The sequence below is a fragment of the Lagenorhynchus albirostris genome, chromosome 1 (assembly GCF_949774975.1).
Source record: "Lagenorhynchus albirostris chromosome 1, mLagAlb1.1, whole genome shotgun sequence".
Lineage (NCBI taxonomy): Eukaryota > Metazoa > Chordata > Mammalia > Artiodactyla > Delphinidae > Lagenorhynchus > Lagenorhynchus albirostris.
In genome coordinates, this window is record NC_083095.1 from 160,143,493 (window position 1) to 160,164,036 (window position 20,544).

The 20,544-nt window shown below is 47.4% G+C and overlaps 1 protein-coding gene across 1 annotated transcript in view; it reads left to right on the forward strand.

Moving 5' to 3' along the window:
• Window positions 1–461: 461 nt before the first annotated feature.
• Window positions 462–20,544, forward strand: part of ABHD17C (abhydrolase domain containing 17C, depalmitoylase) — a 56,746-nt gene continuing 36,663 nt past the window's right edge. Inside the window, exon 1 of the mRNA XM_060157345.1 lies at window positions 462–1,255. Coding sequence (XP_060013328.1) covers window positions 663–1,255 — 593 coding nt within the window. The 5' untranslated portion in view covers window positions 462–662. The remainder of the gene's footprint in view (window positions 1,256–20,544) is intronic.

The window sequence follows — 20,544 nt, forward strand, 5'->3', positions numbered from 1 at the left end:
TCCCGGAGAGCCCCTGTCGGCCCCAGGTCGTGCTTCCCAGGGGGCTAAAGGTGCCGGCGCCCCCTCCAGGGCCCCCTCTGGGGATCTGCCCCCTTGCCCCCCACGCAGACACCTAAGCCGGGCGCCCCATGCTCCGGGCCCCGGTCCGTCCCGGAAAGGAGGACTCGCTTCCCAGGCCAGAGCAGGTGCCCGCGTCCTCACACGCGGAGTCGGAGGAGGTGGCCGGGGAGCCCCGCCCAGATGCTGAGCCCGGCGCCGGGGCCCGGCCGGGGCGCGGGCGCTCGGTAACCCGGAAGTGGCGGCGGCGGCGGCGGCGTTCGTGCGGGAGCGGGGGCCTGGGGGCGGTGCGCTCGAGCCGGCATGGCCGCCGCCGCCGCCCGCTTTGTGTGCAGCGCGCGGGCCCCAGCCGCCCGCGCCTCGCCCGGCCCGCGGGGCCGCCGCTGACCCGCCCCGACTCTAAGCTCGGCGCCCGCCGGGCCGGCCCCGCCTCCCTCCTCCTGCACTTCCCCTCCCCCCGTCCTCCTGCCGCCGGGCGGGCGGGCAGCAGCCGCCCTCCGTGCTCTGCTCGCGCGCTCCTCGCCGCGCGCCCGCCCGCCCTCGCACCCGAGCCAGCCTGCCTGCCTGCCTGCCGTACTGGCGGCGGCGGGCTCGAGGCCGCCCCGATGCCCGAGCCAGGCCCCAGGATGAACGGCTTCTCGCTGGGCGAGCTGTGCTGGCTCTTCTGCTGCCCGCCCTGCCCGAGCCGCATCGCCGCCAAGCTGGCCTTCCTGCCGCCCGAGCCCACCTACACGGTGCTGGCGCCCGAGCAGCGCGGCCCCGGCGCCCCCGCCCCGGCCTCGGCCGCCGCCGCCGCCGCCGCCACCGCCGCGGCCCAGCCGGCGCCGCAGCAGCCCGAGGAGGGCGCGGGCTCGGGGCCCGGCGCGTGCAGCCTGCACCTGAGCGAGCGCGCCGACTGGCAGTACTCGCAGCGCGAGCTGGACGCCGTCGAGGTCTTCTTCTCGCGCACGGCCCGGGACAACCGGCTCGGCTGCATGTTCGTGCGCTGCGCGCCCTCCAGCCGCTACACGCTGCTCTTCTCGCACGGCAACGCCGTGGACCTCGGCCAGATGTGCAGCTTCTACATCGGCCTCGGCTCGCGCATCAACTGCAACATCTTCTCCTACGACTACTCGGGCTACGGCGTCAGCTCGGGCAAGCCCTCCGAAAAGAACCTCTACGCCGACATCGACGCCGCGTGGCAGGCGCTACGCACCCGGTGAGCCCGGCGGCGGTCGCCAGGCCTGGCCTGCCACTGCGGGGAGGCGGGCTGCGGGTCCCCTGGGGGCCTCTGGGGCGGCCTGAGAGGAAAGGGGCCCCTCGTCCGGGGCTGTGGGCGAGCAGAGACCCCCCCACCCCACCCGCCGCCCCGCGGCCGCCGTGAATTCTCTTTTCTTCTCGCTCCCTGGCTTTCTCTCACCCCCTCCAAAAACTCCGCCAGCCCTCGGGTTCCTGGAGAGTTCGGACTCGGAGGATTTTGCCTGCTTTGGCGCGCCCGGGTGCCCCCGATCCACCGGCTGGGTCTTTTGTGGTTCTGGTTACCGCAAGTGGCAACGTTGGGGTGCTTAAATACCGGGCAGAAACAGCTTGGTTCGCGTTTAGTTTGTGTGAGCTGGCAGCCAGAGGCTGGAGGTCCTCAGGCTGAAGTGACCTTGGGTAAGGCGCGCGAGTCTCATACCTCTGTTTCCTTCCTTGTAAAATCAGGGGGCGAGACGGGAAGACTTCCAAAAGACGTTCAGGTTGTAAAGTGCTCGGCGGGGCCGTGTCTGGGCATCCGTGGAGTCAGCCGCAGGGTCGGGTGGTGTGAAGTTTGCCTCCTGGTGGGGTTGAGTAGCTGGCACTGCGGGCAGGGAGTTAGCTCGTGCCTGTGGGCCTGGCATCTTCCTCAGAGCCTCAGTAAAAACCCAGGATGAGTTGGAATCTTACGTTACAGGGTTTGGGGAATCTCTTGACCTTGAGTTAGCATTCACAGGAGAACGACAAAGTATTTTATCGAGGAAGGGCCTTTTATGTGCAAGGCAGAAATTGGGGGCGTGGTTTCAGGGCTAGACCTAGTAAGACCAGCAAACAAAACTTGAGTGTTAGTCCGAGTGAGGCAGAAGTCTGGTAAGTGGGCAAGTCGTGTCCCCTGTTTGTGGTCCGGTTTGGGTATCTGATTTTGCCCTGGCCACCTGGTAGCAGGGATGGTGAAAATACCTGAGATCATGTCTCCTATGACATCCGATTGCTTCAGATGAAAGAGTCCCCAGAATAAGTTCAATTGGCACTGTTACGGCTCTTGACACGTATAGTCTTTATCTAAAATGTGATTGCTCGGCTCATACAGACTGCCAACATTAGTGATTTTTGTCTCCATACATATGCTCATAAATTACCCTGTGCCTTTCTGGGAAAATGACTTGTCCAACAGGGAAGTACTTAGGATTTAATAAGTTGCTTATTCATGTTCTCCTGAAGTCCTGAAGTTCATTTGGATGATAGCTTTTTGAAAGTGGTTTAGGCTGAGATGGTACCATAGGCAGAGACACTGAGTCAGAATCTACAAGTTAAAAAGCCACCTGTTCCAGTAAAGGGTTTCAAAAGTATGTGTGTCACACACAATCAATAGATTGCTAGAATTTGCTGTTGGTAAAGGTATTAAAAATAAGGGTTGGCATTAGATCTTTTTAAAGTGAAACATTAAAATCCTACCTTGAATAGGTTTTATGATAAAATTTCTGCAGAACACTGTTCCTGTATGTGCCTGTCTGGATTAGAATGAAATCCTTTCAGATATGCGTGTCTGGATTAGAATGAAATCCTTTCAGATGTAAGGCTAACCCTTTGCTCTGAATATGCAGGTGTGTCTGTGTTACAACATATGTGAGGCATAGTTATTTCCTGGAGACTTGTCATATTTAATTTAATTAAGGGCATTGTTTTAGGTAAGGTTAAATTTTGAATTATGTGCTGGTATAGCTTCACTTTGCCCGGGATTTATTTAACTTTATACCAGAACTCATGTCTAGATTGAGTTACTCACCTGTAAAATAGGTTAGAACTTAAAGGCTAAGTGAGAATCTTAGGATTTGAAGAAACCTTTCACATCTTCTTGTCCTGTGCTTTTCAAACTTTTTTGGTTTGTGACCCCACAATAAGAAACACATTTTACATCTAGATCAAGTGCACACATACACATCTGTGTCTATATATCAGAAGCAAATGTCTCACAAAACAATATTTTTGCCTGTGGGCAATACACATGCAGACTATTTTTTTTTAAAAATAAATATATTTATTTATTTTTGACTGTGTTGGGTCTTTGTTGCTGCGCGCGAGGTTCCTCTAGTTGCGGCGAGCGGGGGCTACTCTTCGTTGTGGTGCATGGGCTTCTCATTGCAGGGGCTTCTCTTGTTGCGGAGCACAGGCTGTAGGCACGCGGGCTTCAGTAGTTGTGGTGTGCAGGCTCAGTAGTTGTGGCTCGCGGGCTCTAGAGCGCAGGCTCAGTAGTTGTGGTGCACGGGCTTAGTTGCTCCGCAGCATGTGGGATCTTCCCGGACCAGGGTTCGAACCCATGTCCCCTGCATTGGCAGGCAGATTCTTAACCACTGCGCCACCAGGGCAGTCCCACTATATTCTGTTTTATTTCATATTATTTTTTTTTAAAGAAGAAGAAAAAGAATGCTGGTTGTAAAGGACTAAGTTTATTTCCCATATCATTTATGGACACTGTCCTTGTGCACCCTCACTTGACTGACGGAGAACTGGGGAAGAGCAGTAGGTCTCTTGACTGCTAGTTTAGTACTCTTTCCACACCATGCAGTCCTATTCATCAGATTTCTCTAGAGGTGCATTTACATGTCTCTGTTATTCTAATAGGCTAGGAGTTACTTGACTCAGAAGCTAAGCAGTCCCTTAACCACCTCCTCTCGGCTCTCTGTAGTTTTTCTGCTCTAACCTTGCCTGGAAGATGCCCTCTTCTCTGCCCATGTACAGCTCCATTCAGGTGATTGCCACGGCAGCAGGATCTCCCCCCCCGCCGCCCCATGTACCCATTGTTCCGCGGCTGCCTCAGATCCCGTTTTGCACCCCCAGCCTTCATGTCTTCCTTGGGGATTTTTCTCTTTTCTGATCTCCTGATGAGAAGAGACACTCAGAACACTGCTCCGAACACTGATTGGAGAGCCCACCCTGTCCTAAGTCATCTCCATCTCAGCACTCAGGTGTTATTCCCCCAGGAGGAATGTAAGATGTGTGTGTCAGTGCCGTGCATCCCCCAAAGTACCCAGCCCAGTACTTGCCCTCCCTCCTCATACTCACACCCGGCCTTTTGTATATGCCCCTTTCCTATGCCCTGAATTCTCTATCCTGTCTGGATCCTGACTGGGGTCTGGGACCCTTGGTATTCCTGTGCGCCTGGTACTCAGCTCCTTTACCTGCACTTATCGCACTGTGTTGCTGTGTCCTGTTGTGTGACTGCATCCCACTAAGTTGAAAGTTCCTTGAGGGCAAGGCCTCCCTGTCTTCTGTTTTCCCAACAACCGGCAAAGTGCCTTAAGATAAGAGACACTCATTAAATGTTCGTTTAATGGGTTGCACATATGGGTGCCCCATAAGTAGATGGGATAGATTCAAATTTTCCTAATTTTCTTACAAAGAGTTGCATCTGTTTTACCTCTAGGGTTTGATATCCATGGGCATAACCATAGGCAAAGAAAGGGGTTACAATGTGTTGGCTTGAGGTCTGATCCACTTTGTATCTATTATATGCCCATGTTTGCAACATTGAAGTATCTGTATTGAACAGAAGAGTGACAGTAACCCTTTTGTATTTCTCTTCGTCCTTTCTCCATTACTATCTGTGCATGCTCCAGTGAGCTGCCCAGTCCTTGATGGAGGACTTCCAACACAAATACCACCTAGTATTTCCATGGGTAAAGGTAGCAAGTTCCCTAAATGATGAGCAGTAGAGTGGGCCAGTAATCTAAAATAAGGGTTTGGGGAGGAAGTAAATTCTAAGGCAAAAAGGTGGTCATTGCTATTTGGCCAATAGATGATTATTTTAAGCATTTGAAAAATGACTGAAAAGGGCGTAGAAGAGAGGTGGGATTTGAAAGAGCCAGGGAGAGCATGGACTCAGCATGGAAGAAGTAAGTTGGTGTTTTATTAGGTTCGTACAGCTGTAGCAAAGTACCATAGACTGGGTGGCTTAAAAGCAACAAAAATTTCTCAATTCTGGAGGCTGGAAGTCTGAGATCAGGGTGCCAGCATTGTCAGGCTCTGGTGAGAACCCTGTTTCTGGTTGCGGACTTCTCATCGTTTTCTCACACTGTGGAAGGGGCAAGGGAGCTTTCTTGGGCTGGTTTATAAGGGCACTAATCCCATTCATATGGGTTCCACCTTCATGACCTAGTCACCTTTCAAAAACCCCACCTCCTAATAACATCACCCTGTGGGTTAGGTTTCAACATATGGGACATGTGCATGCATGCACGCGTGCGTGCGCACGCACACACACGCACAAACACAATATTCAGCCTACCGGCAGTTGGTTTTATTTATTTTGTTTATTTTTAATTAATTAATTTATTTTTTGGCTGCATTGGGTCTTTGTTGCTGTGCGCGGGCTTTCTCTAGTTGCGGCGAGCGGGGGCTACTCTTCGTTACGATGCGCAGGCTTCTCATTGCGGTGGCTTCTCCTGTTGCAGTTGCAGAGCACAGGCTGTAGGCGCACGGGCTTCAGTAGCTGTGGCACGTAGGCTTAGTACTTGTAGCTTGTGGGCTGTAGAGTAGTTGCAGTGCACAGCTTAGTGGCTTAATTGCTCTGTGGCTTGTGGGATCTTCCCGTACCAGGGCTCGAACCCGTGTCCCCTGCATTGGCAGCTGGATTCTTTTTTTTTTGTGGTACGTGGGCCTCTCACTGTTGTGGTCCCTCCCATTGCGGAGCACAGGCTCCCGTCGCGCAGGCTCAGTGGCCATGGCTCACGGGCCCAGCCGCTCCGTGGCATGTGGGATCCTCCCGGACCAGGGCACGAACCCGTGTCCCCTGCATCGGCAGGCGGACTCTCAACCACTGCGCCACCAGGGAAGCCCGGCAGGTGAATTCTTAACCTCTGTGCCACCAGGGAAGCCCCTCGAAAGTTGGTTTTAGAACAGAGAGAGACAGTTGAGAATCTAAACATGGTGGAGGCCTTGAAGGTTAGGGCATGTTTTACATTTGAGTTACTAATACACTTTATAAGCATGTTGTGACTCCGAGCAATTGAGGGAATGGATTGGAATCACTTAGAAATATTTGTAGAAAGGACACTGTGAAAATCAATGTAGCCTTATTGGAGGGTAGTGTCGTCATTTGAGCTGGTGTGATTAATTTGTGCAGTAAAGGCTGCCTGTTGGTTAAGGTGGGATTAAGTAGGCGGATTAAGCCTCCTCAGCACACATCCTTCAGGGGTCTTCTCGGATGTAAGCTGATTTAGGCTGCGGAATTGGGACCTGTGATTCAAGAGGGAGTGAATCAAGCTGATTTGAAGGTGTAAACCCAAACAAGCAAATAACCCAGAGGATGAGGTGTAAGTTAGACAGAATTTTGGCTGGAACATTTTAATCTAGAGAAACAGGAGAGTAGAGGTATTTATGATTCAATATGTTATTAGTGTTTCCCGTCACCATTCACAGAAGTTGTTTTGTGCAATGACTGTGGATGAGAGAGGCATTTGGTAACACTGGCAGAGAAATTGACCTCATCAGAGAAGGCAAATGCAGAGAGAGGAAGGTAAATAAGAACTTTCAGGGAATTCCTTGGCGGTCTCTTGGTTAGGACTCCGCGCTTTCATTGCCAGGACCGGGGTTTGATCCCTGATCAGGGAACTAAGATGTAAGATCCCGCAAGCCGAGAGGCTGGGGTTATAAAAAGAACTTTAAATGCCTAGGTACAAAAGGCAAGTTACAAGAGACTTACTATTTCTTTCACTCATTCATTCTTTCAGCTAATAAACCATTAACCGTTGAACACATATATATTGATACTGTGATCGTACCAGACACTAAGGTTTGCTTGAGTATCGTTAATCTCAAACTGTGTCTTTTTTTTGTGAAAGGATGGACTAAATTTTAGAGGCATTTTGAATATGTAGCCGTGTGTTGCTCTTTTATAACTTTTGCATCTGTGATTCACAGGATCCGTAATTGGAAAATCCCTAAGTCATGGGAAGGCTGTCGTGGGTATCCTCAGGTAGTGAGGGCCTTGAAAAACACCTTCTTCTGTTGGTTGTGAATGTTGTTTACAGTTACGACTCAGGATGGATTTCTCCTGGGAGCAGCAAAACAGTTACTACTTTCCCGAGAGTGTGGAATTTAATGACCTAACTTCTTTATTCTCAGTTTTCTCAGAGGGAATTAATTCGGTGCCATCAAAGGAAGAATGCTCATGATTTCTTCCCGAGTTTGACTGATTAGCGACAAGGAAAACAGAATGTGTTATAAATAATGTGTTATGTGAATGCACAATGATCTTTCTAGAATGGAAATAGAATATCAGTGTGCGGTTCAAGGCAGTCAGTGTGAAAATATCCCATTAGGAAGAACGCAACTCCTAAGAAGAGACCTTTTGAAACTGACATTGGTGACGTGTGTTTTGGGGGTTCACTTAGAGCCGTTTCTTTAATGTCCCCACTGCCCTTCTCCAGTGCCCTCGGGCTGTACCTGGTTCTTCAGGCTGCCCTCGCCATGCCATCAGGCAGGATTTCTTCCTCTAGCACAACAGAATCTGCGCTGTCACCCCTATCCCACCAAAGCTTACTTTCCCATGGTTCTATTTTTTGAGGGGCCTTACTTTCCTCTAGTAACCCAGATGCCAAAGATCTGACAAGCCTTTCCATGTTTCTGTGTTAATGGTCAATAACTCCTTAATGGGTTTTCTCTTCCTGTTTTTATTTAGGGCAATCTTGGAGGCTCAGTTTTCTAAAATTCAGTCTGAAAACTCTACTAGTGCAATGGCATATTGCACTAGTGGAAGAGCCCCCTCTTTTTTTTTTTTTTTAATTTTCTGAAGAAGTCTTTAGAATGATACTGTCGTGAGGTCACTTAGAGCAAACCCTTAAGTTCACTCCCGACCTTCTGCTACTGCTTGCATTTCCCTCCCTCTCTCCAAATTTAGTAACTACTGTACCCATATTAATAACCCCGCATAAGACTCCAGAGTCTGGCTTCAGGAATTTTACTGTTCATCGTGGCAGCAGATTTACCTTCTATTGGATTTTGCTTACGCTAGTGTTGGAGGCCATAAATCTGCTCCATTTTAAGAAGCTTCATGTACATAGAGAATGGACTTGAGGACACGGGGAGGGGGAAGGGGAAGCTGGGATGAAGTGAGAGAGGGGCATTGACATATACGCACTGCCAAATGTAAAACTGATAGCTAGTGGGAAGCAGCCGCATAGCACAGGGAGATCAGCTCGGTGCTTTGTGACCACCTAGAGGGGTGGGATAGGGAGGCTGGGAGGGAGACGCAAGAGGAGGGGCTATGGGGATATATGTATACGTATAGCTGATTCATTTTGTGATACAGCAGAAACTAACACACCATTGTAAAGCAATTCTACTCCAATAGAGATGTTAAAAAAAAAAAAAAAGAAGAAGCTTCAGGTACAAGAATCCAAAGTCTCAACACAGATACACTTAGGAGATCGTGAATTGGGTATCAGAATGATTTTTTTTTCAGGATTGCTTTAAATAATAGGTTTGCTGATTTGTAAAAGACTTAATTTGCGAAAATTAGATGTACACAAAACTTTTTGAACTAGGGAACTTAGTTCTAATTCCAGCAGTCCCTCTAATCCATGATGTCACTCATGCAGGGAGACGCTCCACACTTCTGGGCTTTACATTCCATTGTTTTAAAAGCAAGGGATTCAACTACAGTAAGTCCGCTACATACGAACCCTCAAGTTGCGAGCTTTCAAAGATGCGAATGTGCATCTGGTTCTAGCAAGGAACCAGAACCTGTGCCATCCACGTCAGGTGTGAGTGACGTTGCAGCTCGCCCTCCGTCTCCTGTTGCTGACGATCCTTCAGCTCTAGCATCTCCCACCTCCTCCCCCTCCTCCAGTCAGTAACTCTTCTTGCCTGTTCACTCGATGCCAGCCCCTGGATGCCAGCTGTCGTACTGTGCTACTGTACTTTTCAAGGTACCGTACTGTTAAGAGTCAAAATGTTTTCTTTATTTTTTGTGTTTCTTTTATGTATTATTTGTGTGAAAAGTATTATAAACCTATTCCAGTGCAGTACTATAGAGCCGACTGTGTTAGTTGGGGACCTAGGCTAAATTTTTTGGACTTATGAACAAGTTGGACTTGTTTCGAACATGCTCTCGGACCGGAACTGGTTCATATGTAGGGACTTACTGTACATGGCTTCTGAGGTGCCTTCTTTAAGTAAGGCTGTGTTTCATGATTTTCAGAGGAAGTACCTCGTGTTTTTGAATTTGCTTTCCCTGACTACACGGAGAAACTTGGTGGATTCAAGTCTCTACAGTGGATCTCAACCCTGGCTGCCCTTCAGCAGTTCCAGGTAGATTTTATCTTAGAGTGTGTGTGTGTGTGTGTGTGTGTGTGTGTGTGTGTGTATCTAGACACATTCATGTGTGTGTATCTGTGTGTGTACATATATATAAGTGAGCATGTATTCAGTCACGTGTGTGTGCTTCTGTGCGTGCACGTGTGCAGCCAGGGTTGAGATGCACTCACTTAGAAACTTCAGTTAAAGATTGGCCACAATTACAATTGGTTAACACTTGAAGAAAAGAGTATATGCTAGGGAAGATTTTTTTATACGCGTATGTAGATGGTTTTAGTTGAAGGTCTTTGGTGGCCAGGAACCCGTTAGCGTGGACCAAGATGGGGAGTAGTTGTTGAGAGGACACAGCCATGTTCATACTTGCAAGATTCCTGAGCCTCCCGGGGACTGAAGTTGGGGACTCGAAAGCCGTCTTGGCCCTTGGCGCTCACGCTCTCAGCTTCCTCTGTGTGAGCTGGTGCCTCCCAGCTCTTTCTCTCTGCATGCCTGGTCCATTGCTCTTTCTACAGCAAGCCTCTTCCCTGTTCCTGGTCTCTGCGCATCAACTTCACCCCAGCTGTGTTTACCCCCGACTCAGCTGCCCAGGAACTGGTCTCCCTCTGGCTTCTAGATACCTCGTTCCCATTCTTCTTCTTTTGTAAAAAATTTTTATTGGAGTATATTTGATTTACAACGCTGTGTTAGTATCAGGTGTACAGAAAAGTGAATCAGCCATACATATACATATATCCACTCTTTGTTAAGATTCTTTTCCCATGTAGGCCATTAGAGAGCACCGAGTAGAGTTCCCTGTGCTATACAGTAGGTTCCCATTCATTACCTATTTTATATATAGTAGCGTCGTTCCCATTCTTGAGTCCCCCAGTTGTACCCCGGGATAGTGATGGCCGGGGCCGAGGCGTTGTAAGTGAACAGGGCTCCCTCCTTGGGGATAAGGTGGGGCTGTGGCTGGGATAGGCACTGCCCCGCACAGCCATCACTAGCACTTCTGGAGGGGGTTGCCCGGGGCCGTCTCCACTCTTCACTCAGCCCCTGTGTGCCCCAGCCTGTGACTGGCCAGAGAGCACGGACCTTGAAGAATAGATCATAATTAAGAGACCTTAAACCAGGTCAGTAGACCACTGACATGGTTGCCTCATGACCGGCGTGTGGTTCCCTTTGTGAGCCTGGAAACGGAAGACTGTGGAAAAATAGGGCTCTCCTCTCGAGTTGCCTCCCCCCTCTCTGCCCTGCAGCAGATGCACCATCCGCCCTGCAACGGGGGCTGCTGTGCAACCGGTCTGTGATGTGGACGGAATTCTGCACCGCCCTTGGGGCAAAGGAGACTGGGAGGCGGTGGGTGAAGGGGGCGGGGAGAGGGAGGCCCCCAACTCTGCAGGGGCCAGCGGACTCCTGTGTCGCCGAGTCACAAGAGATCCCCACCTTGAAATGATGTAATGATTCAGTTCTTCATTGAGATGATTTACTGCTGGAACCGATTTGTGGCTCTTACATCAGAGTAGCTCAGGCAGGGTTAGCCTCAAGGGTAACCTGAAGAGGAGTGTGGCTGCCAGCCTTCACTTTCTCTGATGTTTTTAATGGTCATGGGCAGAGGTTTTGGAGTCACACCCCTGAGTTTAGGTCCTGCCTGGGCCACTTATTAACTGCTAGACCTCAGGCAAGTTTCCTAACCTTTCTGAACCTCAGTTAAAGTAATAACAATGGTGGTCGTAGGGGCGCAACATTGGCCACTGCAACGTGTGTCTCTTTGGCAGAAGGATTATTTGAGGCTGATTATTTTAAGAAGCTGTAGCCACAGGAGAAGCTTTGGAAAACCCGAGCAGAAGTTACCTTTCTGTAAGAGACATTTACATGTATAAGGGAAATCTCCATTTGTAAGGGTGTCTCCCCAGCTGCTCCAGGAAGGTGGGGGGGGGAGGGGGTGCGACCTTATCTCTAGAAGCTCTTATCAGTGCAGAAGGTGAGGACTTTAATCTGCATAACAACCGCACCTTTGTTTCCTCTGCTTTTCCTGGTGACCTCCCAGAGCTGATCGCCACCGCAGTCTTGTTTTGCTTTAGCTGAAGATGATATTTAAGGTGCAGACTTCTGCCATTTCAGAGACTTACTCAGTTTTCCTGGGTCTTTCCCACGTATGCCTGTTACTAAACTTTTGTTTGCCTTTCTCCTGTTAATCTGTCTTCTTTCAATTTAATTAGTAGACGAGCCAAAGAACCTAGAAAGGAAGAAGGGAAAACTTTTCTGCCCCTACATGGTCATCATAATAATCATAACAATCATAACAATAACAACGACGACCTCATGTCAGATGCTCTAGCGCACGAGGCTTTCCGCATAGTCAGGGGACAAAAAATGGGAAGCTGTTGTTGTTTAAGATCGTTGAGAGCATTAGAGCTGTAATCACCAAATGCTCAGATCATGCTGTAGACCAGACGCTTAGATCAGGTGTTAAAGAAATTGCTCCCTTCCCCCTTCTCCATACATGTAAATAATACCCAGGGCGAGGGAGCTTGATGGGCGTGGCTATAGAGGAACTGTAGAGGAGTTTTCGTTTTATTTGCAGCTAAGGGGGAAGAGGCTCTTTGAATTTGTTCCTCTGACCTCGAGGGCTCTGTGTATGATGTTTTGGCTCCGGGGAGTGGTGAGCATTAGTATTTTTAAATCGGATAGCACTTCATCTACCAAGGTGTTTATATCCCCAAAGGAGACCTTAAAAGGAGAAGAAACCTTACCTGTAATCCAACACCTTGCAATTACTTTGCAAACGCTTCCTGCTTTGCTCCCTTCCCTCTGCCCTGCTGTTTCCAGGCTTAGCTGCTCAGGAGCTGAGCTTGTGTTCTGGGCGGAACCAGAGACTTCTCAGACACAGAGTCAGGGATGGGGAGAACGAGGAAGTGGAACTCCCTCTTAGGACCACTTAGGACATTCTGGTTGCTCCTTTTTTTTTTTTTTTTTTTTGCGGTACGCGGGCCTCTCACTGTTGTGGCCTCTCCCGCTGCGGAGCACAGGCTCCGGACGCGCAGGCTCAGCGGCCATGGCTCACGGGCCCAGCCGCTCCACGGCATGTGGGATCTTCCCGGACCGGGGCACAAACCCACGTCCCCTGCACCGGCAGGCGGACTCTCAACCACTGCGCCACCAGGGAAGCCCTCTGGTTGCTCTTTTTTAATGGGACAGCCTTCAGTAGATAAGAGTTATCTTTTTTTCCTAAAGTTGGCCCAGGGACCTGAATGCACATTTTCTCCTAAAATATGAATGCTCCATGACGCCTTGTACCTCAGATCCCTGTTGAGTTTTCAAGGCTGTGTGAAATGGAGCTCATTGATGACTTCTACAATATTGATTTACTTCAGAGTGTTAAAGGACCGTGGCACCATGGTGAAACTGGAGACCTCTGTTTCCAGGAAGTCTAGGTCATTCACATTCAATGCTCAGACTGTTAACTGTTGCATGACATTGACTTGCTGAATCACCGAGAGGAGCCCTACCTCAAGGTCACTTGTTAACCGAGTCAAATGAAAAAGGAGCACAAGGAACCTCCAGTGCTGATTATTAGTTTGTTCTTCAGTTTACATTTTTAAACGGTTAAAATGAAACCTGGGCAGTTACGCTGGGGGGGAAACGTAAAGCAAGCCTGTATTCAGAATATATCTACAAAGAGTGAGTTTCCAGACGGTAATTATAACTCTGCCGGCCGACACCTCTGTTATTATAGTTGGTAATCTCATGAGAATTCCAGCTTACCCAAAACTGTTCTTAGTGATGGTCACAGACAGAACCAGATCATGTGCAGTGATAATTATATTGACTGCAAAGGTCTGTGATACCAGAGCAAGATTCTTGTGCGCTGGTTTAACTAAAACAGTTTGAGTTATCCCTAGTGTCATAAATAATGCAAGGATATTTCAGAATCTCTGTTTTTGGTTGCTATGTTGTTTAACGATTACTATTGTCATAACATTCGTACCATTTAAATTTACATACATGTATATGTACATACATGTAACCAGTTACGTGTTTAATCATTTCTAAACATTTCCTATAACAAGGCTACATAAAATGATTTTTTAAATCTTCTTTTAAATAAATTTATTTATTTTTTATTTTAGGCTGCATTGGGTCTTCGTTGCTGCGCGTGGGCTTTCTCTAGTTGCTGAGAGCAGGGGCTACCCTTCCTTGCGGTGTGCGGGCTTCTCATTGCGGTGGCTTCTCTTGCTGCGGAGCACGGGCTCTTGGCACATGGGCTTCAGTAGTTGTGGATAGTGGGCTCCAGAGCGCAGGCTCAGTAGTTGTGGCACACGGGCTTAGCTGCTCCACAGCATGTGGGATCTTCCCGGACCAGGGCTCCAACCCATGTCCCCTGCATTGGCAAGCAGACTCTTAACCACTGCGCCACCATGGAAGCCCAGCTTCATCTGCTCTTAATACATCTTTCTAGGGTTTTCTTGATGTTTTTAGTAGGAAAAACTAATGTATTCCAATTAAACATGCGACTCCAAGTTCATTTAAAAATCATTTTAGGGCTTCCCTGGGCTTCCTGCGACAGCCCGCTCTCCGCACCTCACATCCTTCTCCATACGCTCCATCCACTGCCCAGCTCTAGCTTACATCTGTGCGTACCTGGGACCGCGCTGTCTGGCCAATAATGAGCGCTTATGGAATATGTGTTGAGTAAATAAATGGATGACTCGGTGATTATGAGTTTACAGACTTTAGTGTAAGCAATGCCTGGGGGGCCTTGCTACAATGGATTCTGGACCCCACCCTCAGAGATTCTGACATAGTAGATCTGGATTAAAGCATTTTATATCAGCAGGCCTGGTACAAAGGGTGGGTGGTCTGTATTTGAGGACTACTGAGACATTTAAGTTGCTTGAGGACCCCCAGAATGGCTCACAGTTGTATCATAATTGCTTCCTCCTTAGAATTTTTTTTAAAAAATTTAAAAGTTTGGTTGCACCGTGCAGCATGCTGGATCTTAGTTCCCCAACCTAGGATCAAAGCCACGCCCCCTGCATTGGGAGTGCGGAGTCCTAACCACTGGCCCACCAGGGAAATCCTGGACCACCAGGGAAATCCTGGCCCACCAGGGAAATCCTGGACCAGCGTTTCTTGATGTGTAAAATGTGACAGCACCATAATTACTTTTGCAGGATTAAGTGTGGTGAAGATTACAGTTTTAATTTGCATAATTCCTCCTGCCTGTCTATTTCCACGTGTTTTCTCTCTGAACCGAACGAAACTGGGGCAAGAGTTTCTGGGGGACTTTTATAGGCATCTGTATCTTCTAAAATCCACTCTTTTATTATCTTTGAGTGATCCTCCCATCGTCACCTTTACTAAAGGATTGCAAAGTTAATTAATTAACAGCCCAGACAATTGGAATCTAAACCTCTTAGGAGCTGGTCTCTTCCATCAGCACCTCTTTTCTGGAAAGTGCTACTTGGAGTAAAAGACTGCTGCCTGTATGCTTATGAAAGAAAAATATGCCTTGGCCTTTCTGTGTCTTTACCTGGAATGCCCTTCTCTGGCCAGCACAGGCTGTTCAGGATCCGCCCCCCCCCCCCCCCCCCCCGCCCCCAGCGACACATCTCCCCTACAGAGCCTTGCCATCCAGGCGGCTGGCCCTTCCTCCGCTCCCAGAGCTCTGATTATATGTCTGCTCCAGCTCTTATCACCTGGTCTTTTGGTTTGTTCTGTCTGACTCTTGTACAAGAATGCCATCTCCTTGAGGACAGGGCCAGGCTCTGACTCTTTTGGCTCACACTGAGACCCCAGTACAACACCCTGTGTATCGTACAGAAGACCCTTCAGTGTCAGTGAAAGGAATGGTGAGAATCACTGACGGGTGGTGTTTGTACTGAGGCCTCTTTCTTTTCAGGTTCAAGATTCAGTCTTAATCTCCTTTGATTGGGCCTCAGGTATCTGTGGCCACCCCAGCTTCCTGCTGAGGCCTCTTTCCTGGGTTGGGTGTGAATGTATACCCCAGCCCAGGGGAGAGAGAGGGGCGATAAGGGACCCTGGGAACTGAGATCCTCCCGGCAGCCCGCCATCCGATCCTCCTCATGGCTGGCCCTCCTTCTGGAAGACAGAGCTGTTTTCTTCAGAGACACCTGTCTGTGGGACCATTCCAAGAAGGGTAGAGGAGTACTTAGAGGCAATGGGGGGATGTTTGTCTTTTTTGTCATTGATGGGCCAAGAGTGGATGCAAGTCTGTCTACTATCAAAGTGAATTCCCACAGTCCTCCATACCTGTATTGATGGCCATCTCATGTTTTTCTAAGACTTGGAAAAGGTGGGTGTGGTTATTGTTATTGAGGAATATTTGTATATTTCATCTCAGCTGACAATGAAGAGAATGCAGACTTGGAAAAAAATGTCTCTCAAAGTCCACTGACTGCCTCTCTGTCGCCTTCATCTCCTCATGGTCCTTGAGGCCTCTACACCAGCTACTTTTTTTCCCTTGCCATGTTTTTTTTTTTTTTTTAACTTTATTATGGTATACAAGGCAAATAAAATATTAAAATAAACCCCATGTCTTTATCACCCACCTTCAACAGCTATCAACATTCTGCCATTCTTGTAGCATCTGTACTTCAACCCACGCCCCATCCTTACTCTTTTATTATTACTTTATAATAGGTCTTATTTTTTTTTTTTAAGAAAAAATCTGCATCATTGAAATGCACAGATCTTAGCTGTCTGCTTCCCCAGCAATATCTTCTTGCTGTCTGTATTAGCACTCAGGCGTGTGATGAGCTAGCTGCAGACTCGATGTGCTGTGGTGTCACACCATTGGAGTATGGATTGCAATGTGAGAACAGGTTTAAGGGAGATATTAAATAGATTTAATATCCAACAGTTATCAAAGGAAAGGCACTGGAGTCTTGGCCCTTGTTTTCAATATCAGTGTTGTAAAGAGAGAACAAGTTGGGGACCCCCAGGGGTATGTTCCATTTTATCTAGAATTAGTGGGGTACAGTTAAAAGATAACTGGTGTGGGGCTAGGAGATGTAGCTTCTAGGCAACCATTGAGATACCCAGCTGTGTGGCCTGGATAGTCAGGTAATGTCTTTGGGCTTCATTTTCTCCATTTATAAAAAGGAGGTTTGCATTAAATGTCAGTTCTGGTTTAACCATCATTCATTGATTGGCTGTTTTGTGCTAAGCACATTTCACACATTACATTATTTAAGCATCAACGTATCTGTGAGGTGGGGACTGTTATCTCCATTTTAAAGATTTGAAAACTGAGGACCAGGAAAGATGAATGACTTGCCCAGGGTCACACAGAGTTAAAAGGCGAGCCAAGATGTGGACCCAGGCATCCTGACCCTGGAGCTCTTGTTCTAAAATCACGCAATATTCCCTATGTAATGAGTCTCCCAAGGTGATGGGGTAGGTAGGGGGTGAGCATCTTTCAAGGTGCTCAAGACTGTACACTGGGATGCAGAAAGAAAATACCAGAACTTATATTTCTGCTCATTATTTACTATTTTTCAATATATGTTTTTGTTTTAAATGTTCATAAGATTTTATATAGTGTTTTAAAACACTAATGTACATATAAATTTTTATCTATCTACACACACACACACACACACCAGGAGTACATGCTCTCATTTTTATGAAAAAGGGTGCATGATGAAAAGTTTAGACACCAGTGCTCTAGATTAATACCGTTACCTAATATTTTTTGATTTCTATTCTCAGAATTTTAGGATCTGAGCATGATGAGAAATTAATATTTTCAGAAATTACAATCCTTCGACAAATTGCCTGATGTGTCAGGTACTGGGCTAGATGCTTGGTACAGTCTCGCCTTGTTACCAGATCTTCTATAGTACCAAAAAATTTTTAGTTTGCATTTAAAAGATGACTTTGAATACCCTTAGGGAGGTGACACTGCCCCACTCCCGACACAGACACGGACACAGACACACACACACACACACACACACACACACACACACACACACACACACAGAGAATTCTGTACTTTTGTCTAACAGCATTCTGAAGACAAAAAATGTCTCCTGAACCTTTGGAAATCAAATGAAAGGAAGAATAGAAATGATTCTTTTCTACTGAGATGTCTACTCAGATTCCTTTCAGCACTTGGATGAGATGGTTCTCACGAAGTTGCCTTTTGTTTTTTGGATCCTGATAAAATGAAGATGGCTGAAGATTAGTCAATAGAACGCTCGATAACTTTAGGTGAGCTGCATGGTGCAGAGCAAGGACAGTACAGCCAGACTGCCTGGGTTTGAATCCTGCCTGTGCCATTTCCTCTGTGCCTCAGTTTCCTCTTCTGTAAAATGGAGAAATGATAGTAGTATATGTAGTAGTGTTTGTCATGAATAAGAAATGAGTCAGTGTAAAGTGCTTTATATGTAAGTTAGATCAAATGGGTTTTTAAAAAGCTGAAAAGGAAGAGGGAAAGAAATGAAAAAGTTTATAGTAGATCACCTTCAAAGATTGGAGAAATAGCCTGCTGTATCTCTCAAGGGTTTTGTAATCTCCAAAGCACTATCACAGACACTGTCTTTGTTCCTGAAAATAGTTCTGTGAGAAAGATAGGACAGATACTGTTACCCCCACTCGATCCAAAGGTAGAAGGAAGTGGAGGGAGAGTGAATGACTCACATCACCCCACGTGGCTGTTAAGTAGTAAGTGCAAGGCTTCAGTGTATTTCTTTAGACTTTAAAAAATGTTCCAGGGCTGCCTCTCTTAATGTGCTGCCATTAGTAATTACTTCTGTAGTTTCTTTTCTAATGATTCTGTCGGTCTGTAAATAAAGCGGTCGTGTACAGATGGTCCGGCAACATAGTCTTTTTGTACTTGACCCTTTTATTTTTATTATTTTTTTAAAAGTGCAACTGAGTTTTCTTTCTCATTCGTCTGTTTTTCATTCCCGAAATTGGTTTTAAGGAGCCATTATGACCTATTTTAAATAACAGAGCGGTGTTTTCTTCCTGAGCATTTTAAGTTGGACCAGTTTTTCCTACGGAATTGCAGGAGTTCTCTTTTTAGATGGGAAGTGAAAATCTTTAAAAAGTCATCTGGTATTTATGGACCTGGCCCTGAGGGATAACTTAAGAATGGGGTTCTTATCCTCAAGAACTTGAATTACCATTGCAGATGGTTTCCTGGAGTCATGTCCCCTCCACGGATATAGGGTGTTTATCATACCCAGCTGCCCAAGAGCCTAGTACTTGGCAGTTTTCAATAAGGATTTACTGACTTAACCCCAGACTGGATCTGGACATGCTTCTGTCTCAACAACCACGGGACAACAAGTAAGGTAAGTCCTCTGACCTTGTTGGAAACCTCTCTGCTTCGTGGGTTCTTATCAGGCTCTAGGTCCCTTACAGTTTCTTGGAAGTGAGAAGGTCTCTTTAACCCTAAAAGGAGAGGCTCTTGCAGTAGAAGAGTTACGTCCAGGGCATCTAGAGGCTTCTCGGCAGAGTGGATCCCTGGCATAAGACACCATTCATAAAGAAAATCATTTAAAATCCTTCCCCTCTCCTCCCACCCCACTAAAGTTTAGTCTTCTCGAATTATGGCCAGAGATATTAAAGGGCATGGTCATTTCTCCGGTTAACTGTGCTGTGTAAGTCCATTATATTTATCAACGGATTATAAGGTGTTGACCTTCCATTGCCAGGTAGACCCTTAGGGCATACGGTCAGATGATCCTCGGGAGGGACCTGAGAATGGATGTGGTCTGGTGGACCCCTAATGCCAGTCCGTGGTGTAAGAAGACACTTTGACTTATTTTTCACAGCAAAATAAGAAAAAGGCAATGCAGGTTTCCTGAAGCTGGATGTATTCAAAGTTTGGATATTCTGAGGTTTTGGCCACTCTTGCTTTTGTTGTTAAAATCACCTTGAAAAATATTTTATTTGGCAACCTAAATCATTTCCCCATTTTACTGGAGTAGGGAAGGAAGGGACGGTTTGCCTGGTGTCTGAAATCTAGAAGTCTAGGAGCTGGTCAATTAGTCTAACTCATACATTATTTAAGAATTTATTTTGGGCTTCCCTGGTGACGCAGTGGTTGAGAGTCCGCCTGCCGATGCAGGGGACACGGGTTCGTGCCCCGGTCCGGGAAGATCCCACATGCCACGGAGCAGCTGGGCCCATGAGCTATGGCCACTGAGCCTGCGCGTCCGGAGCCCGTGCTCCGCAACAGGAGAGGCCACAACAGTGAGAGGCCCGCGTACCGCAAAAAAAAAAAAAAAAAAAAGAATTTATTTTAATTTCTAACATCAAGTGCAAAATTTGATTCATCGTAATCTTAGGTTCTTAGTACACTTTTATGATCTGCTATCCATTAATTAGTTTGTTTAATGTTTGTTTTAATAATAAGTGTCCCAGAGCTTTACCGTAAAGGGTAAAAGCTAGGGAAATGACAGTAATTTACTTCTAACCATCTGGTCCCTGTCTCACTCTTGCCCACCCCTGGCAACTGCCTCCAATTCCCAGGTAGCCAACCACCCGAATCCTGAATTCATCTTTGCCAGTAATTCCTTTTCTATGTTTGAATGAATACCTGAATTAATATCTGCATAGCAGCAGTCGAGTCCTTCCAAGAAGAACAGTTTTTCTTCTCTTCAGCTCCACTCTGTCTTACTTTTCTCTCCTTGGTCCCAATGCTTGCTTGTCATTTCACACAACATTTCTCAGATATTTGGACACCACCACGAGGGCAACGATGGCATCTCCTTCAGGTCTGAATTGCCTGCAGCGTCGAGCACAAGTAGAGCCTCAGTGAGTGTCAGCTGAATTAACTTCTTCTCACACTCGCTCATCTCTTTTGCAGGCTAAGTATCCGCGGTTCCTTGGGGCACGCTTTGTGTGCGTTGCGTCCAGATTCCTCACCATCCTGGTCCTTCGCTGAATGCATTCCTGTTTAGCGACATTTCTGAGACAGGCCTAGAGTTATACCGGCAG